General features: G+C 47.8%; 1 protein-coding gene across 1 annotated transcript; it reads right to left on the bottom strand.

Moving 5' to 3' along the window:
- Nucleotides 1-1,025: 1,025 nt before the first annotated feature.
- LOC132586142 (AP-2 complex subunit sigma) lies at nucleotides 1,026-21,216 on the bottom strand. The gene is made up of 5 exons (XM_060258105.1): nucleotides 21,028-21,216; nucleotides 11,095-11,244; nucleotides 8,337-8,450; nucleotides 4,532-4,591; nucleotides 1,026-1,661 (listed from the first exon to the last, which is right to left on the bottom strand). The coding sequence occupies exons 1-5, from the start codon at nucleotides 21,208-21,210 to the stop codon at nucleotides 1,560-1,562; spliced, it is 609 nt and encodes a 202-aa protein (XP_060114088.1). The 5' UTR covers nucleotides 21,211-21,216; the 3' UTR covers nucleotides 1,026-1,559.
- Nucleotides 21,217-24,497: the final 3,281 nt, after the last annotated feature.

Genomic DNA, 24,497 nt, shown 5'->3' on the forward strand with positions numbered 1-24,497 from the left:
AGGAAACTCACAAACGCCTCCCCCTAAATTCACAGGATCTTCATCACTGCCAGATGGCCATCTAGCCTCTGTTTTAAAAACCTCCAAGGAAGGAGAGCCCACCACCTCCTGGGGAAGCCTGTTCCACTGAGGAACCCCTCTAACTGTTAGGAAGTTCTTCCTAATGTTGAGCCGGAAACCCTTCTGATTTAGTTTCAACCCATTGGTTCTGGTCCTGCCTTCTGGGGCAGGGTGTCTGCTGTGGGGGAGGAAGGGAAAGGAGATTGTGAGCCGCTCTGAGAGTGGAGGGCAGGATATAAATCCAGTATCTTCATCGACCTCACAGGGTGTCTGTTGTGGGGGAGGAAGGGAAAGGAGATTGTGAGCCGCTCTGAGACTCTTCGGAGTGGAGGGCGGGATATAAATCCAATATCTTCATCGACCTCACAGGGTGTCTGTTGTGGGGGAGGAAGGGAAAGGAGATTGTGAGCCGCTCTGAGACTCTTCGGAGTGGAGGGCGGGATATAAATCCAGTATCTTCATCGACCTCACAGGGTGTCTGTTGTGGGGGAGGAAGGGAAAGGAGATTGTGAGCCGCTCTGAGACTCTTCGGAGTGGAGGGCGGGATATAAATCCAGTATCTTCATCTACCTCACAGGGTGTCTGTTGTGGGGGAGGAAGGGAAAGGAGATTGTGAGCCGCTCTGAGACTCTTTGGAGTGGAGGGCAGGATATAAATCCAATATCTTCATTATCATCTTCTTCTCTTGGAGGATTGGCTACATAAGAGGAGTGTGGCCTAGTATGTAAAGGAGTTCTGGCCACAAAAAAAGCCCTGGCAGAACAGCTGGCCTCATCTCTGTGTACTCAACCCCTTAGTTCTATGTGGACAGCGGTTTTTATTGTTCTCTTCTGATGTGGCTTTTTAGGCCCATGGTTGTTAAGAGTATCTGGCACCGTCACTGCTGAGCACGGCACAGAACAGCCCAGCGGTATGGACGATTCCAGCCCAGGAAATGTTTTCCTTCCAGAGACAACAGAGAGACATTTTCTTTTTAAAGTATTAACAGACGCTTTATTTGAGCACAACACTTCACCGGCAGCACGAGCATTTGCCACCGCTCACAACACACACACACAGTTATGGTCCCTCTTCCACAACGGATGCGGCGCAACACGTTAACGGGAATGGATAGGGGACGGGGCAGGGAACTGGTTGTACAGAAAGGGGGTTTTGCTGGGACGGCGTCAGCAGTGAGATAGTGGGAGCGCCTTCCTTCCCCCCCCTTTTGATCTCCCCTCTCCCCACCCCCGGTAAGAAAAAGAGGCCAGCCCCACCTTGGCTACTTCCCATGCTCCGGCCTTCTCATGAGGAGAGAGTCAAAGCAAGCCTAGAAAACGTGAACTGGGGTCCAATTTTAGACTCCGCCCCCTGCCTCCAACTACAAAGGAAGGGGACAAATTTTGCTTTCTGCAAGTCACTGATTCAAGGAACTGGGTGAAGAGAGGTGAGCTCGGAGGGGCAGTGGCCGGATCTCGCCAAGGAGAGGTCGGGACTCGGTGGGTTTCTTTCTCCGTCTCTCATTCTAGGGACTGCAACATGAGAAGCTGCTTCAAGACCTTCGTTTGGCTGGTCTCCCGGATCTCGCCCGCTAAGAACATCTCATCTACCACTGTGTAAACCTGCAGCAAGAAGAAGAAGATATTGGATTTATACCCCGCTCTGGTAAAGTGGTAAAGCTGCAGTACTGCAGTCTGAACTCTCTGTCAGACAGTGGAACTTCAAATTGAGCAGACTTCCATTGGTTACAATGTTAAGACTTTATTTGATAATCCAAAGGTTCTGAGCTGTATCTATGCTCAAGACCTGGGTTCGATCCCCGCAGAAGCTGGTTTCAGGTAGCCAGCTCAGGGTGACTCAGCCTTCCATCCTTCCGAGGTTGGTAAAATGAGTACCCAGCTTACTGGGGGGGAAAGTGTGTGGCTGGGGAAGCCAATAGCAAACCACCCCGTAAAAAGTCTGCCGTGAAAACGTTGTGAAAGCAACGTCACCCCAGAGTTGGAAACGACTGGTACTTGCACAGGGGACCTTTCCTTTCTTCACTCTGAATCTCAGAGCAGCTTACAGTCTCCTTTACCTTCCTTGCCCACAGGAGACACCCTGGGAGGTAGATAAGGCTGAGAGAACTCTCCGAGAAGCTGCCCTTTCAAGGACAGCTCTGTGAGAGGGCTGACCCAAGGCCATTCCAGCAGCTGCAAGTGGAGGAGGAGGGAATCAAACCTGCTTCTCCCAGATAAGAGACCACACACTTAACCACTACACCAAACTGGCTCTCAAGTGTCATTTGAACCTGTGGCACCAAAAGGAAGCAGACAACAGGAGTGACGGGTATTATGTCCCCCTTTATAGGGGAGCCTTTCTAACCAGCAAGAAGCAAGGCAAAATTAGCCTATGGGGCAAGAATGCAAAGGAAAACAGATAAACATGGCCTTCTCCCCCCGTAGCATATGGACGGTTTATGGATATTGCACAACATGGTCTGCTGGTCACAGCATAGGCTAGGCTGGCTTCAAACATGGCCTAGAGGCCCTGATGCCGATATTCTACACGGCTTCTTGCACTCAATTAAGGCCTCTTATTTCCCCGGTTTCCACAGCAGGCAGGTGCCTCTTTAGCTGAACTGTGCACCCACCCCAGATGCGAATCCTGGCCCAGTCCCAGCAGATTTTGGCTTCCACAACGCCGCTATCTTCCTGCTTCCACAGCTACACGGATGCCCTAACCTATCCCTTGCTGTCTTCCCTGCACTCGTCTTTCACCCCACTGCTGCTCTCAGGCACAAGAAAGTGCCAATTAAAGGGAAGCCTGTTCCATTGGCTGCAGAATCAAATGCACTGCCTTTTGCCAAACGCTGCCTTGAGGTAGCCCTCTACCGCTGAGGCCATGCAAATTACGATCTCAGAAGAGGAATGGAGTTGTCTTTGGGAAAGAGCTGTTCCTAGACTACCGCCAACTGGTCTTAAAGAAAACATGTATAAATTACTTCTCCAGTGGTACCTAACTCCCCATAAATTAGATGTTATCAGGGGTGGAATTCTAGCAGGAGCTCCTTTGCATATTAGGCCGCACACCCCTGATGCAGTCAATCCTCCTGTAGCTTACGGTAGGCCCTGTGCGAAGAGCTCTGTAAGCTCTTGGAGGATTGGCTACATCAGAGGGGGTGTGGCCTAATATGCAATGGCGCTTCTGCTAGAATTCCACCCCTGATCATTATACAACAAAAGATAAGTGCTGGAGATGTAATAGTTCCTCTGCAGATGTGTTCCATATTTTCTGGTCTTGCCCTAAGATTAAAACATTTCGGAAGGTTGTGGTCAATTATAGATCAGCCGTGTTGGTCTGAAGCAGTAGAACAAAGTTAGAGTCCAGGGGCATCTTGAAGACCAACAAAGTTTTATTCAAGGTATGAGCTTTCAGGTATGAGCGCCACCTTGGTGTAGTGGTTAAGTGCGTGGACTCTTATCTGGGAGAACCGGGTTTGATTCCCCACTCCTCCACTTGCAGCTGCTGGAATGGCCTTGGGTCAGCCAGAGCTCTCCTAGGAGTTGTCCTTGAAAGGGCAGCTGCTGTGAGAGCCCTCTCAGCCCCACCCACCTCACAGGGTGTCTGTTGTGGGGGAAGAAGATAAAGGAGATTGTGAGCTGCTCTGAGTCTCTGATTCAGAGAGAAGGGCGGGGTATAAATCTGCAGTCTTCTTCCTCTTCTTCTGTACGCACAGTCCCTCAGATACACTGAAATACTTCCATTTCAAAGTCTCTGAAGAAGTGTGCATGCACACAAAAGCTCATACTTTTGTTGGTTTTCAAAATGCCACTGGACTCTAACTTTAAGATAAATTATGTTACTGAAATGTTGGGTAGGGAAATACCTTTTGAACCGAAATTAATTTTTCTGGGGTTTTTTTGTGAGGTTATGTAGATGGTTCAGATTTGGAATTAGTACTAAGTTTACTTACAACAGCAATAAACTGGAAAAAGCCAGAATCACCAACTATCAGTGAGTGGTTTAACAAAATTAAGGGCTCATAAGATGAACTCTGCGGAACCTGATTTATTACTAAATATTCAACATTATTATTATTATTTTTGGAATTAAAAGATATAATGGGGAGGGAGGTTGGCCCAGTGGTAGAGCATCTGCTAGGTAAGCAGAAGGTCCCAGGTTCAATTCCCGGCATCTCCAACTAAAAAGGGTCCAGGCAAATGAGCGTGAAAAACCTCAGCTTGAGACCCTGGAGAGCCGCTGCCAGTCTGAGTAGACAATACTGAGTTTGATGGACTGAGGGTCTGATTCAGTATAAGGCAGCTTCATATGTTCATAGTAAGATGTACCCATTTGCTTACTACGATTCCCTGTAAAAGTACAGGAGAATTTGTTTTGTGTATGTGTACCTACTGAGAGTATGTTTGTACTGAAATAACAATAATATTTTTTAAAGGTCATGTTCCTTCTTTATTCTAACTTGACAGAAGCATTAAGTGCAGAAACTCACCTTGTAGAAGTTGAAGACCAGGTCGAGTTCACAGACGTTGTGGAAATATTCATTCAATACCTAGACACCAGAGAAGGTAGGCATTGGTGAGCAAGAGAAGGGCAATGGGTAGAAAATGAGTCTGGGCGCACACGTGTGCCTTTTGCTATGAGGTCCAGCTCCTGCAACTCAGTTTCCTGAAGAGCTGATGGAACCAACCATATATTTTTGTCCAGCACAAAGATGGATACTTTTTTAGAGTGATTAAAATGTGGACTTTGCTGCTAGAAGATGTAGAGGGAATAAACAGCTTTTAAAAGGGGATTAGAGAGATTCATGAAAGATAAGCGGCTATTAGCCATGGTGACAAGGGGAACCTCCAGCTCAGAGGCAGTCGGCCTCTGAATCCCAGAGCCAGGGGGCAGCATCAAGGGAAGGCTCTATGCACTATCGTTGGCCCTCCAAGGGATCCGGTTGGCCACTATGTGACTAGATCTGGTCTGATCCAGCAGGGTTCTTCTTATGTTCTTAAGACCCATACACAGCATTCGCAGGTCATCCAAGAAATAATTTTGTGGGTCAGAAGGGGAAGCTGGGATACTTTGGGGTTTTACAATCAGCACCGTGAACGGTGCCTGCAAGGGCAACACTGGTGGACCGCCTCGTGGAAAGGCAGCATAAAAAAATATTTCAAATAAAAACAATAATAAATTTTGAAGCTGTAACTGCAATTTGCTTTACACTGGCAGAGTAATACAGTGGCAGATCAGACTAAGAACATAAGAGAAGCCATGTTGGATCATGCCAATGGCCCATCCAGTCCAACACTCTGTGTCACAGAAGAACATAAGAGAAGCCATATTGGATCAGGCCAATGGCCCATCCAGTCCAACACTCTGTGTCACAGAAGAACATAAGAGAAGCCATGTTGGATCAGGCCAATGTCCCATCCAGTCCAACACTCTGTGTCACAGAAGAACATAAGAGAAGCCCTGTTGGATCAGGCCAATGGCCCATCCAGTCCAACACTCTGTGTCACAGAAGAACATAAGAGAAGCCATATTGGATCAGGCCAATGGCCCATCCAGTCCAACACTCTGTGTCACATAAGAACATAAGAGAAGCCATGTTGGATCAGGCCAATGGCCCATCCAGTCCAACACTCTGTGTCACAGAAGAACATAAGAGAAGCCATGTTGGATCAGGCCAATGGCCCATCCAGTCCAACACTCTGTGTCACATAGGAACATAAGAGAAGCCATGTTGGATCAGGCCAATGGCCCATCCAGTCCAACACTCTGTACATAAGAACATAAGAGAAGCCCTGTTGGATCAGGCCAATGGCCCATCCAGTCCAACACTACGTGTCACACAGTGGCCAATATGTGTGTGTGTGTATGTATGTATGTGTATATATATATATATATATACACACACACACACATATACATACACACTGTGGCTAATAGCCACTGATGGACCTCTGTTCCATATTTTTATCCAATCCCCTCTTAAAGCTGGCTATGCTTGTAGCCGTCACCACCTCCTGTGGCAGTGAATTCCACATGTTAATCACCCTTTGGGTGAAGAAGGACTTTCTTTTATCCGTTTTAACCTGACTGCTCAGCAATTTCATTGCATGCCCACGAGTTCTTGTATTGTGAGAAAGGGAGAAAAGGACTTCTTTCTCTACTTTATCCATCCCATGCATAATCTTGTAAACCTCTATCGTGTCACCCCGCAGTCGACATTTCTCCAAGCTAAACAGCCCCAAGCGTTTTAACCTTTCTTCATAGGGAAAGTGTTCCAGACCTTTAATCATTCTAGTTGCCCTTTTCTGCACTTTTTCCAATGCTATAATATCCTTTTTGAGGTGTGGTGACCAGAATTGTACACAGTATTCCAAATGAGACCACACCATCGATTTATACAGGGGCGTTATGATACTGGCTGATTTGGTTTCAGTTCCCTTCCTAATAATTCCCAGCATGGTGTTGGCCTTTTTTATTGCAATCGCACACTGTCTTGACATTTTCAGTGAGTTATCTACCACAACCCCAAGATCTCTCTCTTGGTCAATCTCTGCCAGTTCACATCCCATCAACTTGTATTTGTATTTCTTGGCCCCAATGTGCATTACTTTGCACTTGGCCATATTAAACCTCATCTGCCACATTGACGCCTACTCACCCAGCCTCAACAGATCCCTCTAGAGTGCCTCACAATCCTCTCTGGTTGTCACCACCCTGAACAATTTAGTGTCATCTGCAAACTTAGCCACTTCACTGCTCACTCCCAACTCTAAATCATTTATGAACAAGTTAAAGAGCATGGGACCCAGTACTGAGCCCTGCGGCACCCCACTGCTTACTGTCCTCCATTGCGAAGACTGCCCGTTTATGCAATCTCGGCTTCCTATTAATTAGTCAGTTTTTGGTCCACAAGTGGACCTGTCCTTTTACTCCATGACTCTCGAGCTTACTAAGGAGCCTTTGATGAGGAACTTTATCAAAAGCTTTCTGGAAGTCAAGGTAAACAACATCTATTGGGTCCCCTTTGTCCACAAGTTTGTTTACCCCCTCAAAGAACTGTAACAGGTTAGTGCGCCAAGATCTTCCCTTAGAGAACCCATGCTGAGGCTTCCTCAATAACTTGTGTTCATCAATGTGCCTACTCATTCTGTCCTTGATAATGGTTTCTACCAACTTTTCCGGTATTATTGACTGGCCTGTAATTTCCTGGATCTCCTCTGGATCTCTTTTTAAAGATGGGGGTGACATTTGCTACCTTCCAGTCCTCAGGAACGGAGGCAGATCTCGATGAAAGATTACATATTTTTGTCAGGAGATCCACAAGTTCAACTTTGAGTTCTTTCAGAACTCTCCGATGTATGCCATCCGGACCTGGTGACTTATTAGTTTTTAATTCATCAATCAGTTGTAGAACCTCCTCTCTTGTCACCTCAATCTGACTCAGGTCTTTCAACACCCTTTCCAAAATTAGTGGTTCTGAAGCAGGCAAACACTTCTCATCTTCCACAGTGAAGACTGAGGCAAAAAATGCATTCAGCTTCTCAGCCATTTCCTAGGATACTTTAAAAAGATAAAGGTGGTCCCCTGTGCAAGCACCAGTCGTTTCCGACTCTGGGGTGATGTTGCTTTCACAACGTTTTCACGGCAGACTTTTGACAGGGTGCTTTGCTTTTGCCTTCCCCAGTCGTCTACACTTTCTCCCCTGCAAGCTGGGGACTCCTTTGACCGGCCTCGGAAGGATGGAAGGCCGAGTCAACCTTGAGCCAGCTACCTGAACCCAGCTTCAGCCGGGATCGAACTCAGGTCATGAGCAGAGAGTTCAGACTGCAGTACTGCAGCGTTACCACTCTGCAGGCTACAGATAAAGCATCACGTTTTGGAATCCTGCTCGATGTTAAATGCTCTCTGTGTGCAGAAAGCTAGCAAGCAAGGGGTGCTAATTTTAAAGCTAGAATTCTGCACCTGCAGCCTGAAGTGGCACAGTCCATTCTGCCCCTGCAGGGCTTTGCTCTCACATTCAGAGCCAATGAACATGTCCTATCACAACTGGACTGGTCCCTATCCAGACTTTTGGTGGGAAAGACTGGAAACTTCCAAAGGGAAGAAAAATTCTCTGTGGACAACAAGCATATCGGAAGGAACCTGGAACCAGAGACACAACTCCCAGGAATGAGTTCTCAGGGAGATAGGGTATTGTTCCCCCCCAATGTACAGAAGCATTTGATCACGCAGTTCCCCATTGTGGCTCCATGCATGCGTTCACACACACAGAGTCCAAGAGGATAAATACCCACCTCCACAAAATTGTGAATGGCTTCCAGGTAGGCCAGATTATTGTCATTCACATCCACACAAATGCAGAAGTAGAGGCCGGCGTAGCGTCTGTAGATTATTTTGAAGTTGCGGAACTGAAAGAAAGGGAGGAGGAGATGAAAGTTGCCTTCATCGCACAGTACTCAGCAGGAAGGAAAGGAAATATCCCCTGTGCAAGCACCAGTCGTTTCCCACTCTGGGGTGACGTCGCTTTCACAACGTTTTCACGGCAGACTTTCTACGGGGTGGTTTGCCATTGCCTTCCCCGGTCCTCTACACTTCCCCATCAGCAAGCTGAGTCCTCATTTGACCGACCTCGGAAGGATGGAATGCTCAGTCGACCTGGAGCTGGCTACCTGAAAACCCAGCTTCCGCCGGGGATCGAACTCAGGTTGTGAGCAGAGCTTAGGACTGCAGTACTGCAGCCTTAACACTCTGCACCACAGGGCTCTCACTCAGCAGGGGCCCTATACAAAAGAGCAAAAACTCGAGACAAAAAGCTCAAATTGTGCAAAATGAGGCTACTTTCCTGGTGAGAGGAAAATTCCTAGCTCAGGGGTCCCTAGAGTTGTGTCCGGGGCCCCCAACATGGCACCTGCTGTCTCTTTCCCTGGTGCCCACCAAGTGAGTTTTGGACATGGGTGGGGCCAGGAAGGGCTTTTGCCCAGCGAGGCTTCTGATTGGCTACTGGAAATTTGATAGACAGCAAATTTCTTTAAAGTGTCACTTTGGCAACAGCTGCCACCCTAGCACAAGGTTCTCTACTGTATTCATAAAATCAGAGTCGGAAGGGACCTCCAGGGCCGTCTAGTCTAGCTCCTTAACTGAAGTTAAGCTGTGGCAGTCCTTTCATGGCAGCCGGTTGGCTGCTGCATCCACCAAGCTGTGTCAGAATTCCTAATGCGCTCATGGACTCAAAAAGATTGGGGAACCCTGTTTTAGTGATTCTGTCAACTAACTTTCCTCCTGTCCAAAAGTCAGGGGTGACTTTCTAGGAGCTCAGCTCCTTTGCCTATTAGACCACACCCCCCTGATCCAGCCAGTCCTCCAAGAGCTTACAAAAAAAAGCCTTGTAAGCTCTTGGAGGACTGGCTACATCAGGAGGTGTGGCCTACTATGCAAAGGAGCTCCTGCTAGAAATCTACCCCTGCCAAAAGTTATAAGAAGCGCCCCATGAAGAGGCAAGGATTATAGCTGCCTGCCATGCTGTCTTCAATTCCACTACATGGAGCAAAGATTAACAGCCATCAGGGTATCATCATTTTCATGTTTGCCCCTCAAATGAAAATTAAATGCAGGAAAACCAGGAAGCAAAGACCGGGGATATCTCAGGAACAGGCTGGTCGAGAACAGGCTGGTCAAAAGGTTTTAAGAGGTGGAGCTTCCTAACAGCCAGACTCTCACTTCATTTCATTTCACATTTTATTTGTATCCCGCCCTCCCCGCCGAAGCGGCTCAGGGCGGCTAACAGAGACTTAATACATACAATGTACAATATATAACATTTTAGCTACAATTGACTAAAATCTATTAAAATTCTAAAAACAAAGACATTGGTACATTGGTGCTATAATCGCTGGCAAGTTTACTTAACAGTTTAGTAGCTTCAGTCGGTGAATGCCATTCGGAACTAGATGGTCTTGCAGGCCCTGCGGAACTGTTCAAAGTCCCGCAGGGCCCGCATTTCTTCTGGAAGCTGATTCCACAGCTGTGGAGCCATAACAGAGAAGGCCCGAGTACAGGTGCTCTGGAGTTTTACCTCTTTTGGCCTGGGAATAGTCAGCAGGTTCTTCCCTGCTGACCTCAGTGCTCTCTGGGGTTCATACGGGGAGAGACGGTCCCTAAGGTAGGCAGGTCCTCGGCCATATAGGGCTTTAAAGGTAATAACCAGCACTTTGTAACGAATCCGGTATGTAACTGGCAGCCAGTGCAGTTCACGCAGCCCCGGCTGTATGTGCTCCCACTTTGGGAGCCCCAGCAACAGTCTGGCCGCCGCATTCTGCACTAGCTGCAGCTTCCGGGTTTGGCACAGAGGCAGCCCCACGTAGAGGGCATTACAGTAATCTAGTCTCAAGGTGACCATTGCATGGATCACTGTTGCCAGGTCCCGACGCTCTAGGAAGGGAGCCAACTGCCTTGTCCGCCTCAAATGAAAAAAGGCTGACTTGGCAGTGGCTGCTATCTGGGCCTCTATTGATAATGAAGGCTCCAGTAGAACTCCCAGGCTTCTGACTCGGCGCGTCGCTTTCAGTGGTGCCCCGTCAAAGACCGGGAGAGGTATTTCCCCTCCCAGAGCGCCCCGACCCAAGCAAAGGACCTCTGTCTTCGCTGGATTCAGTTTCAGCCCGCTCAGCCTTAACCAGGTTGCCACGGCCTGCAGTGCCAGGTCCAAGTTCTCTGGGGCGCAGCCAGGCCGGCCATCCATTAGTAGATAGAGCTGGGTGTCATCTGCATACTGGTGACACCCAAGCCCATACCTCCTGGCAATCTGGGCAAGGGGGCGCATATAGATATTAAATAGCATTGGCGAGAGAACTGCTCCCTGGGGCACCCCACAGTGTAGTGTGCGTCTCTGGGAGAGCTCACCCCCGATTGCCACCCTCTGCTCCAGATGTTTATCCAATCCCTTCTTGAAGTTGTCTATGCTTGTAGCCACCACCACCTCCTGTGGGAGTGAATTCCATGTGTTAATGACCCCCAATGAGATGGAAAGGAGCCCCACACCAGTGAATGTTATACCTCAACAAAGTTGGTGTGCTTTGCGTCTCGCACAGTAACAACCGCATGGACCTCCTCGATCAGCTTCTGCTTCTCGTCATCGTCAAACTGCATGTACCACTTGGCCAGGCGTGTTTTGCCAGCCCGGTTCTGGATCAGAATAAAGCGAATCTGAAAGAGAAAGGAGACATAAGGCTAAAACAATACGGAGGAACACATGAAGCGGCTAAATAATGAATCAAACCCTCAGTTCATCAAGGACAGTCTTGTCTACTCAGACTAGCAGTGGCTCTCCAGGGTCTCAAGTGGAGGTCTTTCCCAGCACCTACCACCTGGTCCTTTCAATTGGAGTTGCTGGGGCTTGAACCTGGGACCTTCTGCATGCCAAGCAGATGCTCTATCACTGAGCCACAGCCCCACTTCATGGCTCTCCACGGTCTCAGGCTGAGGTCTTTCCCATCACCTCCTGCCTGGTCCTTTGAACTGGAGATGCTGGGGATTGAACCTGGGACTTTCTGCATGCCAAGCAAATGCTCTACTAATGAGCTACAGCCCCACTTCATGGCTCTCCAGGGTCTCAGGCTGAGGTCTTTCGCATCACCTCCTACCCGGTCCTTTTAACTGGAGATGCCAGGGATTGAACCTGGGACCTTCTGCATGCCAAGCAGAGGCTCCACCACTGAGCTACAGCCCCACTTCATGGCTCTCCAGGGTCTCAGGCTGAGGTTTTTCCCACCGCCTCCTGCCTGGTCCTTTTAACTGGAGATGCCGGGGATTGAACCTGGGACCTTCTGCATGCCAAGCAGAGGCTCTACCACTGAGCCACAGCCCCACTTCATGGCTCACCAGGGTCTCAGGCTGAGGTCTTTCCCATCACCTCCTGCCTGGTCCTTTTAAGTGGAGATGCCGGGGATTGAACCTGGGACCTTCTGCATGCCAAGCAGGTGTTCTACCACAAAGGCTCCTCCCATCGTCTCTAAACTAGTGACAATTGAGGTACGCTTTCACAACAGGAGACTATGTTTAGATTTTTCAGCCAAAAGGATTTTTCTTTGTTTCCCACCCACCAAATGTAATGGTTTATATTTATTAATCAAAATAAAAACAAGGTTACAAGAAAAAGGATACATTTACAAATCATACAGAAAAATAAATGGTTTTCTTACATACATAGGTATGTCTTGCAATATTCCTGTATCGCCAAGTAACACATATCTATTGAGTTGTAAATATAGTTTATATATCAGTACTATTAGATTAATGAAAGTATTTAATGAAATAGATAGCTTGGTTTTTAGTAGGAGATGATTGAAAAGGAGCGTTTGAGGAAACAGCAAAAGAAGTTATCCCTGTTTCCCATTTATTCATTACATTTTGCAAAGTGGGAATTCCTTCATAAAGTATATTCCAGTCAATAATTTTAACTGACACAATATAATCCCAAACTTTTCGATGCCAATGATGCATCGTAGAACCAATACAAATTGGTCTGAATCAGAATAAAGCGAACCTGAAAGAGAAAGGAGGCGTAAGGCTAAAACAAAACCAATTTGTGTTGGTTCTTCCGATCTGTAGCTGAAACACCTTTTGCAGCAGTTAATATGTTGAGAATAAGGGCTCTGGCAGCACTAGGAATCAGTGTTTTCCCCATAGATTTAGCAGTATGAGAGCTGGGTCAAAAGGAACATCCTATCCTGACATCAATTTGATTTGTGTTAAAATTTCTCCCCAGAATTGTACCCCATTGTCACAAGTCCACCAATTATGGTAGCATGAGCCTCTGTTTCTGTATTGCTTTCGGAATAAATGGGGATAGGTCTGGATTAATATAGGCAAGCTTAGAGGGCTGTTAAGTACCATCTAAGAGCCCCGTGGCGCAGAGTGGTAAAGCTGCAGTACTGCAGTCCTAAGCTCTGCTCACGACCTGAGTTCGATCCCGGCGGAAGCTGGGTTCAGGTAGCCGGCTCAAGGTTGATTAAGCCTTCCATCCTTCCGAGGTTAGTAAAATGAACTTGCTGGGGGGAAAGTGGAGATGACTGGGGAAGGCAATGGCAAACTACCCCATAAAAGGTCTGCTGTGAAAGCAACGTCACCCCAGAGTCGGAAACAACTGGTGCTTGCACAGGGGACTACCTTGACCTTTTTAAGTACCACCTTTATAGGACTTTATGGACTGTAGATCGCAAACTGTAAATGGATGAGTTCCAAATTCTATCCCAGTCTACTGGATGCCCAGATCTTTGTGCCAAGCTAACTGGTAGCTAGTTAAAGAAAGTTCCTTTGTAAGCAGTAGACTTTTATATAGCATTGATATCAAACCTTCATTAAGAAAAGTTTTATTCTTTTAGACTCAGTGTGCAAGAGAAGTGAATAACCTGCACTCAGGAAAGCCTACGCAGACATTGTTCTGATTGCATTTCAAGTTCAGTAGCGCCTTGGAGAACAATGAGATTTTTGGGATGTAAGCTTTCGGGAATCAAAATCCCCTTTGTCAGATATTTTCCACTGCAGACCAACAAACCTTACCCTCCTGGAACTATGTTCTAATCATACTAGAAGACCAGAACAATTACTCATTCAGAGACACAATAGTCACCCTCTTGGTAATTTTGCTAAGCTTCTATAACAGGAGTAACTGCTTCAGTCAAACACAGATAGAAATGCTGTCTTCTCTGTGGGAGTGTGTGTTCTCTATGCTTGGAGGAGCCTTTAATTCTTTGTTTAACTGATTCCACACAACTCACAACTGTGCCAGAGATCACTCTTTGAGAACGACACTCTTGCAGCTGATCTCATGCATGTTTACTAAAAAAAAAAAAAAAATCCACCAAGTTCAATGGAACTGACCACAAAGCAAGTGAGCACAGAATTGCAACCATAGAAATGGGTGTCCTTTTCAGTGATGTATTTGCAGGGCTCAAATTCCTGTCCAGGACAGGGGAAAATAATAGGGCAGTAAAAAAATGAAAACAAAATGCATCTCTTGCATGCCTTTGCTTCTCTCTTCCAAACTTAACTGTTTCCTTCCCCTCTCTGCATGATTCACTGGTTGGACGTATCAGGGACATTTGAGCTTCCTCTGAAGGATGAAACAGCCTTTCCAGACTGGTCTCTGAGCCGAGCTCTTCTTTCTGCTCTGTTCGTTAACAAGAGGAAAACGACTTTCCCCAGCAACACCCGCAGAGAAAGCAACCGATGACTCATTATCTGCTCCAACAAAGATGATCAGAAGCCATTGCAATCATCGTGCCTCTTATGTAGACGCACATGCCCCTTGATTAAGCAGGGGACAGATCCAGGGGAAAAGAGAGAATATAATATGCCAGTGGATATAACTTTTTGGGGAAGGAAGCCAAATATAAGCCTTGAAAGAAGAAGAAAAGTTGGTTTTTGTACCCCTCTTGTCTCTTCCCTAAGGAGTTTCCAAGTGGCTTACAATCACCCTTCCCTTTCTCTCCCCCTAGCAGGCATCTTGTGGGGTAGGTGGGGGGCTGAGAGAGTTCTGAGACTGGCCCAAGGTACCCAAAAGATTTCACATGCAGGAGGGGAATCAAACCCTGTTCTCCAGATAAGAGTCTCCTGCTTTTAACCACTAAGCTATTCTGGCTACACCCTATACCTGGGGGATTTTCATGCCTAGTTCCAACAAGCCAAAGTATCACAGAAAAAAACAACCTATCTATATGCTGGCCTGGATGAAGTAGAAGCCGGAATTAAGATTGCCGGGGAAAACATCAACAACCTCAGATATGCAGATGACACCACTCTAATGGCAGAAAGTGAGGAGGACCTAAAGAACCTCTTGTTGAGGGTGAAAGAGGAGAGCGCAAAAGTAGGCTTGAAACCCAACATCAAAAAAACTAAGATCATGGCATCCGGCCCCATCACTCCTTGGCAAATAGAAGGGGGAGACATGGAAGTAGTGACAGACTTCACATTTCTGGGATCTAAGATCACTGCAGATGGTAACTGCAGCCATTAAATTAAAAGACGTTTGCTCCTTGGGAGGACAGCTATGGCGAACCTGGGCAGTATAATAAAAAGTAGAGACATCACCCTGCCAACAAAAGTCTGTATAGTCAAAGCGATGGTATTCCCAGTAGCAATGTATGGCTGTGAGAGCTGGACCATAAGGAAGGCCAAGCGCAGAAGGATAGATGCTTTTGAGCTGTGGTGCTGGAGAAGAATCCTGAGAGTCCCTTGGACTACAAGAAGATCCAATCAGTCCATCCTAAGGGAAATCAACCCAGACTGTTCCCTGAAAAGTCAGATGCTGAAGCTGAAGCTCAAATCCTTTGGCCACCCAATGAGAAGGGAGCACTCCCTGGAGAAGCCCCTGATGCTGGGAAAGACAGAAGGCAAAAGAAGAAGGGGACGGCAAAAGATGAGATGGCTGGACAGTGTTACTGATGTAACTAACACGAATTTGAGCAGACTTCAGGGGATGGTGGAAGACAGGAGGGCGTGGCGTGACTTGGTCCAGGGGGTCACAAAGAATCGGACTCGACTGTGCGACTGAACAACAGCAAAAACCTGCACAGGCTTAATTGCATAACTAGATCTGCAGGCCCTTATGCACCAGTCCAAAGGCAGACATGCAAAAGACACTTCTTCAGCGTTATCATCTCACTGCCTGTGGCCCTTTCAGGCACCTCTGTAGGTCATTCATCCATGCACTAAAAGTTTGGCTATCGTAATAGGTTCACTAAAGCAGAAAATTGGCAAGGTAACCAAGACACGTATCCGTATCCAATTAGAAATAGGCTCTAGAATGCCTGGGAAAACTATGCTTTGATCTCCCATGCAAGATTTATTGCTGTTGTACCGGTCATTGTTCGCTGACCAAGAAGAAGAGAGAAGAATCGTCATTGCCGTTCAGCTTTGTAAGAGTCTGGATACAGCTAGAAGAAGAAGAATTGCAGATTTATACCCCTCCCTTCTCTCTGAATCAGAGACTCAGAGCGGCTTACAATCTCCTATATCTTCTCCCCCCACAACAGACACCCTGTGAGGTGGGTGGGGCTGAGAGGGCTCTCACAGCAGTTGCCCTTTCAAGGACAGAGGCTCAGAGCAGCTCACAATCTCCTTTCCCTTCCTCCCCCACAACAGACACCCTGTGAGGTGGGTGGGGCTGGAGAGGGCTCTCCCAGCAGCTGCCCTTTCAAGGACAACCTCTGCCAGAGCTATGGCTGACCGAAGGTCATTCCAGCAGCTGCAAGTGGAGGAGTGGGGAATCAAACCCTGTTCTCCCAGATAAGACAGCTCTGGCTGACCCAAGGCCATTCCAGCAGCTGCAAGTGGAGGAGTCGGGAATCCAACCCAGTTCTCCCAGATAAGAGAGCTCTGGCTGACCCAAGGCCATTCCAGCAGCTGCAAGTGGAGGAGTCGGGAATCCAACCCAGTTCTCCCAGATAAGAGAGCTCTGGCTGACCCAAGGCCATTCCAGCAGCTGCAAGTGGAGGAGTGGGGAATCAAACCCGGTTCTCCCAGATAAGAGAGCTATGGCTGACCCAAGGCCATTCCAGCAGCTGCAAGTGGAGGAGTCGGGAATCCAACCCGGTTCTCCCAGATAAGAGAGCTCTGGCTGACCCAAGGCCATTCCAGCAGCTGCAAGTGGAGGAGTGGGGAATCAAACCCAGTTCTCCCAGATAAGAGTCCGCATACTTAACCACTACACCAAACTGGCGAACGTAGACTTTGCTTCCTTTATCCCAAGTACCCTTCCTTAACATTTTCCAGTAAACTGTATTTTTCTTTATAAAGCAGGTGTCTTGCTCCTTTGTCCGCATATCTCCTTTGGTTTTTAAACCAAAATCCCAACACCGACACATCCGAGCCTACCTCCCGCTACACAAGGCCGAGCCCCACCAAACTTGGTGTCTGTGGGTGCTCCGGCACATGCCAAGTGTTAAGAGCCCAGTGGGGCTTTTGCAGAGCAAGACTTCTGATTGGCTGTGCAGATTTTTTAAAATGTTGCTCTGGCAGGAGATTTCCCCTGGGTGACCACAGCAAGCTAGCGTGGCAGCCATTTTTGTGGCCATGCCCACCACGCTGGGTCAGAATTCCAAAGGTGCCCACAAGCTCAAAAGCATTCGGGGTCACTGTCTTAAGGCTTTTAGAATCACAGAATTGGAAGGGACCTCCAGGCTCATCTAGTTCAACCCCCTGCACAATGCAGGGAAGCCACAAACACCTCCCCCTAAATTCACAGGATCTTCATTGCTGTCAGATGGCCACCCAGCCTCTGTTTAAAAACCTCCAAGGAAGGAGAGCCCACCACCTCTCGAGGAAACCTGTTCCACTGAGGAACCGCTCTAACGGTCGGGAAGTTCATAGAACTATAGAATTGGAAGGGACCTCCAGGGTCATCTAGTCCAACCCCCTGCACAATGCAGGAAAATCACAAATCCCTCCCCCTAAATTCACAGGATCTTCATCACTGTCAGATGGCCATCTAACCTCTGTTTAAAAACCTCCAAGGAAGGAGAGCCCACCACCTCCCGAGGAAGCCTGTTCCACTTAGGAATCACTCTAACAGTCAGGAAGTTCTTCCTAAGGTTGAGCCAGTAACTCTTCTGATTTAATTTCAACTCACTGGTAATTGACCGTGCTCTAGGAAGGACATTCCCACAGTCCTCTAGACTAGATGTGAATGGAACAAAGCAAGGTCTTCGAAACTGCTGTCGCTCTCTGTGAGCATCTAATACTGAAGATGGAAGCGCCAGCTATACAAATCCAGAATTCCACTCGGCATATCTCCTGGAAGCATGGGAGTTTTTGTCTTAGGAAACCACAGATGGCATCTGTTTTCCAGAAGCAAAAAAGGCTTTGAGAAAGAGTCTTCTAGGGCTACAACTGCAAGTGAAACTACTGCATTTGTCTCAATTAAAAATAAAATCTGACTACAGATAGATCGCCTTGGTTTAACTGCTGGACTGATGTCGCAGACGGGGTATTTCTACAGAAAAGGAACAAGGGGAACAAAAGTTGCACAACGGCCTGTCCCTCCAGCCAAAAACGGCCTTGGCACAACCGCCAGAGATATTTTCTCCACAAGAATTTGCTACAGAAGAAATCCTACAGCTTTATGGATAGTCATACTATCCTAGGAATTCAGTGGTTAGTCCAGAATGGAATTCTTATTGGGGAGGAGGCTAAAATATAATGGGAGTGTTTGCTTATTAGAACGATGAACTTTTCTCAATATTTTGGCACCAAAGAAAGAAGTATAATAATATAAGAAGAGCCCTGCTGGATCAGACCAATGATCCATCTAGTCCAGCATCCCGTCTCACGCAGCGGCCAACCAGTTCCTCTGGATGACTAATAACAAGGCATAGATCAGGGGTATCAAACATGCAGCCCAAGGGCCAGATCAGGCCCCTGGAGGAGGGCTCCCATCAGGCCCACGAGCAATTCCCTGTCATCTGCTTCCTTCTCTCTCTCTTGCTTCCTGTTTTAAAAGTTTGGTTTTACAAGCCTTGCGGAATCGGGAGAGATCCCGCAGGGCTCTTATGGCCTCGGGGAGAGCATTCCGCAGCATTGGTGCTGCTACTGAGAAGACCTTGGCCCGAATAGAGCCTAGCCTGGCCTCCCTTGGTCTGGGGATGGACAGTAGATTTTGAGTTCCCGAACGCAGTGCTCTCTGGGGAACATATGGGGAAAGGCGGTCCCTTAGATAGACAGGTCCTCGGCCATATAGGGCTTTAAAGGTCAATACCAGCACTTTGAAACGGACTTGGTACACAATAGGAAGCCAGTGCAGCTCTTTCAACTCCGGTTGAACGTGCTCCCATCGAGGGAGGCTCCGCTAACAACCGTGCCACAGAAGTAGGATATTAATCGCCATTAAGTTATTAACATCACTGACAGGCAAGATGTAGATCATTGGCACCAGCACGTGCTCCCCGACCACTTTGGAAGGGACAAAGGGAGGGAGGGATGCCGCAGTACACGTGCCACCAGCCCTCCCCAAACCCTTTGACCCTGTGCTTTTATCGCCACTGGCTTTTTTTTTTAATTATTATCACTGAGTCCACTTACCACCAAGAAGACCAAATGAAGCCTGAACTTTCCCTAGAAGCTAAAAGCTTAATGACTTCGGTCCCACTGCGAGAAGACAAGGGTCACTGGGAAAGACAATGCTAGGAAAAGCTGAAGGCAGCCGAAAAAGAGGAACACCCAACATGAGATGGATGGACTCCATCCAGGAAGCCACGGCCCCCCGTTTGCAAGCTCTAAGCAAGGCTGTTAACGGCAGGGCTTTTGGGAGAAGCCCATATCTTCTCCCCCCACAACAACCTGTGAGGTGGGTGGGGCTGAGAGGGTTCTCCCGGCAGCTGCCCTTTCAAGGACAACCTCTGCCAGAGCTCTGGCTTGACCCAAGGCCATTCCAGCAGCTGCAAGTGGAGGAGTGGGGGAATCAAACCCGGTTCTCCCAGATATGAGTCCACGCACTTCACCACTACACCAAACTGGCTCAAACTGGAGGACATTAATTCATACGGCTGCCACAGGTCCAAAGCAACTCTACAGCACTGTACACACGCACACACACGTAGTTCAAAACGAAGGCGTTACTCTTGTTTCGTAGCAGTCTCTTCCCCTTCTTGCTGCAAAAGGCTTCATGAACTAATTGCTGCTGTTTCAAACCCCAACCCCAAAAACCTGCAAGCTGCCTCCAAAGCCCAATGTGGCATATTATAATAACCAGGGGTCATTTTGTAGAAAAAGAGGTGCTGGAGCTCATTAGCACAATTAGCTCGTTTGCATACCCCTGACATCACTGGAAAGTGTATTAAATTATATTTATTTATTTTATTACATTTCTATCCCACCCTCCCATATCGGGTACCCTATGGGAGGTAATATATAGTGTTAAAACAGAGTACAGTAAAAGCGTTAAAAATCATTGTACACATACAACTGCATATCAGCTCAGCATCTACCTTAAGATGCTTCTTGAATTAGAACTGTCATCATAAAATTACCCCCATCCTACTTCCTAAATTGCTTTCTCCTGTGCGGCTGTCTGATGAGGCTTTACAAATAGCTGAGGAAAGAAGGAAAGCGAAAGGCAAAGCGAAAGGAAAGATTCACCCAACTGAATGCGGATTTCCAGAGAACAGCAAGGAGAGAGAAGGAGGCCTTCCTGAAGGAACAATGCAACGCAATAGAGGAAAATAACAGAATGGGAAGGACAAAAACATCTATTCAAGAAAATTGGAGAAATCAAGGGAACGTTTCGTGCAGAAATGGGCATGATAAAGGACAAAAATGGTAGGGACCTAACAGAAGCAGAAGAGATCAGGAAGAGGTGGCAAGGCAAAGAGTCGGACTCGACTGTGTGACTGAACAACAGCAACAAAAATGTGCCCACAGTGGCATGAGGAAGATTTCCACGTGCCTGCTTTATGTTTTGGTTATTTCCCCATTTTTCGTAGGAGCAAATTTTAGAAAGTTGGTCAGATCTTAGAGTTCAGCCAAATTCTCGCAGGGGGGTTGAAGAATGGAGCCCAGAAGCAATTTTTTTGGGGGGGTGGTAGTGGTGGTAGGGGGAAGGTAAGAAAGAAAGAGCACAATAAAGTTTAGAGGTTCCAGAGCTCCACTCCTGTGAGCCCCTGCCTCAAATCAGCCCTGATAATAACTAGTTCTCTACAGCCACAAAGATAACGGGCATAGAAAGCTGAAGATTCCCCTGCCCCTTATACATGCAACCAGCCCCATTGCTATGAAGGAGAGCTTGCAGAGAGAATGCATTCACACCGCCTGGTTTTGCACCCACTTCCCACCTGAGGGTCTTCCAAAGCACCCCCTTCCTGCATTCCCCAAAAGTCAAAGACCCCAATGACCCCCCCCCCCAATTTATTTCTCCCCCAGTGAGCACCCCCCTAGCTGCTCCCCCTTTCCCCAGGAGGAGGAACCCCCATTTTCCTCTCCCTTTCCGGAGCTTACCATGGCAACACTCTCTTTTGGTCCAGGCTGGAAATCAGGGGCCTCTCCTTTCCGCCCCCCCACTACTTTACTGACACTTCCCGCCGGATATCCGCTTGAGCGTCCCTTCCTTTCCCCCACCCTCCTTCGCATGTCGGTAATTGTAGTATCCGATAAGGTCGAAAGCGGCTCGCTGCGCTGCATGCCGGGAGTTGTAGTTTCTTCGAGTACTGCCGCGGAGAGAAAACGACGCCGCGGGCTGCCCACTGCCTCCAGCAGGGGGCGCTCGTGCTACGTCGCTGCGCCGCCAAGCCGGGGAGTTGTCGGGCGGGGCGAAGCCGACTGCCTCGCACTTCAGGCGGTGACAGAGCGTTACTTTAGCCCCAGGCTCGGGAAGGCCTAGTAGGCCTGAGGGGGGCAGGCTGGCTGCAGGTTCCCCCGCAACGGGAAACGTGCTTGGAAAGGGTGTGGGTGTGGTTTGGTCTCCTGAGGAGGGCGAAGAAAAATCTTACCCTGCTAATTAATTAAATGAATATGTTAATTAAATTAATATGTTAATTGAAGTATGATCTAGAACAGGGGTGGCCAGATTGTGGCTAGGGAGCCCGTGCCACATGTGGCTCTTTCACACATCTTGAGTGGCTTTCAAAGCCTCCACTGTCCTATCAGCCAGTTCGGAGAAAGCATTTCTCTCTTTAAATCACTTCTCCAAACCAAGCCAGCTGGCCACTTGGAGAATGTATTTAAAGTTGCTTTCTTTCCACCTCCCTTCATATTGATTGGCCTGCCTGCTTTCCTTCCTGTCTTGCGGCTCTCCAACATCTGACGTTTATTCTGTGTAGTTCTTAAGCTAAACAAGTTTGGCCACCCATGATCTATATAAACAAAGATTCAGGGGGGTAGCTATTTTGGTCTGAAACAGTAGAACAAGTTAGAATTCAATGCCACCTTTAAGACCAACATGAAAGCATTTTTGTTGTTCAGTCACACAGTCGAATCCAACTCTTTGCGACCCCATGGGCCAAGTCACGCCAGGCCCTCCTGTCTTCCACCATCCTCCAAAGTCCACTCAGATTCATTTTGGTTGCATCGGTAACGCTGTCCAGCTATCTCATCTTCTGCCGTCCCCTTCTTTTGCCTTCTGTCTTTCCCAGCATCAGGGTCTTCTCCAGGGCGTGCTCCCTTCTCATTTGGTGGCCAAAGGATTTGAGCTTCAGCTTCAGCATCTGACCTTCCAGGGAACATGAAAGCTTACATTCTGAATTAAAAAAAATTGTTGGTCTTGGATTCTTACTTGTTCTATATGGACAAAGTGAAGAATTCAATAGCACCTTTAAGACCAACAAAGTTTTATTCAAGGTATGAGCTTTCCTGTGCAGATATAATCTATTTGTATAGGGAAAGCGCTTCAGTTGTCTTTTTTCCATACTCTTATAAAATAAAGAAGAAGAAGATATTGCATTTATATCCTGCCCTCCACTCCAAAGAGTCTCAGAGCGACTCACAATCTCCTTTACCTTCCTCCCCCACAACAGACACCCTGTGAGGTAGATGAAGATGTTGGATTTATATCCTGCCCTCCACTCCGAAGAGTCTCAGAGCGGCTCACAATCTCCTTTCCCTTCCTCCCCCACAACAGACATCCTGTGAGGTAGATGAAGATATTGGATTTATATCCTGCCCTCCACTCCGAAGAGTCTCAGAGCGGCTCACAATCTCCTTTCCCTTCCTCCCCCACAACAGGCACGCTGTGAGGTGGGTGGGGCTGAGAGGGGTCTCACAGCAGCTGCCCTTTCAAGGACAGTCTTAGAGCAGCCTACAATCTCCTTTCCCTTCCTCCCCCACAACAGACACCCTGTGAGGTGGGTGGGGCTGGAGAGGGCTCTCACAGCAACTGCCCTTTCAAGGACAACCTCTGCCAGAGCTCTGGCTGACCCAAGGCCATACCAACAGGTGCAAGTGGAGGAGTGGGGAATCAAACCCGGTTCTCCCAGATAAGAGTCCGCACACTTAACCACTACAGCAAACTGGCTCTCTGTAAAAAATACAGTAAATTATATTATTGGGCAGTGCATTACGTAGCGTAGGTTGGACCTGCGGTAGGGTTGCCAATCTCCAAATGAGGGCAGGGGATCCCTGGTTTGGAGGCCCTCCCCGCACTTCAAGGTCATCAGAAAGCGGGGGCGGGGAGGAAATGCCTGCTGGGCACTCAGTTATGCCCTATGGAGACCAATTCCCATAGGGTATAATGGAGAATTGAGCTGTGGTTATGTGGGACTCTGGGTGGGGCTGTTTTCGTTTGAGGCAGAGGCCCCAAATTTGCAGCGTAGCATCTGGTGCCTCTCCTCAAAATACCTTCCAAGTTTCAAGAGGATTAGACTAGGGGGTCCAATTCTATGAGCCCCCAAAGAAGGTTCCCCTATCCTTCATTATTTCCAATGGCGGGAAGGCATCTAAAAGGAGTGCAGTCCCTGTAAACGTGATGGCCAGAACTCCCTTTGGAGTTCAATGACGCTTGTCACAACCTTGCTCCTGGCTCCACCCCCAATGTCTCCTGGCTCCACCCCCAAAGTCCCCAGATATTTCTTGGTTTTAGCAACCTTAACCTGGGGATCGCCTGAAAGTATAGGCCGAGATCAGGTCTCCTGAAGAAAACGGATGCTTTGAAGGGGGGACTCTATGGCATTGTACCTCACGAGAGTCCCTGTCCGCCCCAGACTCCATTCCCAAGTCTCCAGAATGGGCAGTTCTTATTCTTTATGAAGAAGATACATCTGTCTGAAATGATTAGGGACTGCAGTTTATGCTATTACATGTAGCTTGCTGTAAGCAGGAATCCTATGATGTAATGTTGCATCTTTTCTGCAGAGGCAATAAGGTTGCTAGGTACAAAATATATATATATATGAGGGGAATAAAGAAAAGGAATATACCAGGGGTGGCCAACGGTAGCTCTCCAGATGTTTTTTTGCCTACAACTCCCATCAGCCCCAGCCATTGGCCATGCTGGCTGGGGCTGATGGGAGTTGTAGGCACAAAACTTCTGGAGGGCTGCCGTTGGCCACCCCTGGAATATACACATCAAAATTCTTTCCTTGGCATCCCAAAAACACTTGATTGAAGAAAGGAAGAAAAGGAATATACAGATAAAAATTCTTTTCTTGGCGTCCCAAAAACACTTGATTGAAGCTTATGCTACTGAGGAAGATTATAAGTTGAAATGGAGAAAGAAAGAAAAAAACCCTAGGGTCTTCGTTTGGACTATTTTGGCTAGAAGAATTTCAGCATTGTACTCATAATGGTATTGCCTAGTGTCAGCTTTGGCCACTGTGTGAGACAGAATGCTGGACTACTAGATGGGCTATTGGTCTGATCCAGCAGGGCTCTTCTCATGTTCTTATGAAGGCCTCAGCCTCTGAGCCTTGTTGTTTGCCTCCAGAGGAACTGGGTGGCCACTGTGTGAATCAGGAGGCTGGACTGGATGGACCCTC

This window comes from Heteronotia binoei, chromosome 17 (genome assembly GCF_032191835.1).
Source record: "Heteronotia binoei isolate CCM8104 ecotype False Entrance Well chromosome 17, APGP_CSIRO_Hbin_v1, whole genome shotgun sequence".
Classification (NCBI taxonomy): Eukaryota; Metazoa; Chordata; class Lepidosauria; order Squamata; family Gekkonidae; genus Heteronotia; species Heteronotia binoei.

Coding starts and splice junctions, on each gene's coding strand:
- LOC132586142 (XM_060258105.1), bottom strand. CDS start 21,210: ATGCAGCGCAGCGAGCCGCTTTCGACCTTATCGGATACTACAATTACC. Junction 8,451..11,094: donor AGCACACCAACTTTGTTGAG/GTATAACATTCA, acceptor CCTTTCTTTCAG/TTCCGCAACTTCAAAATAAT. Junction 1,662..4,531: donor TGGTCTTCAACTTCTACAAG/GTGAGTTTCTGC, acceptor TTCTTGCTGCAG/GTTTACACAGTGGTAGATGA.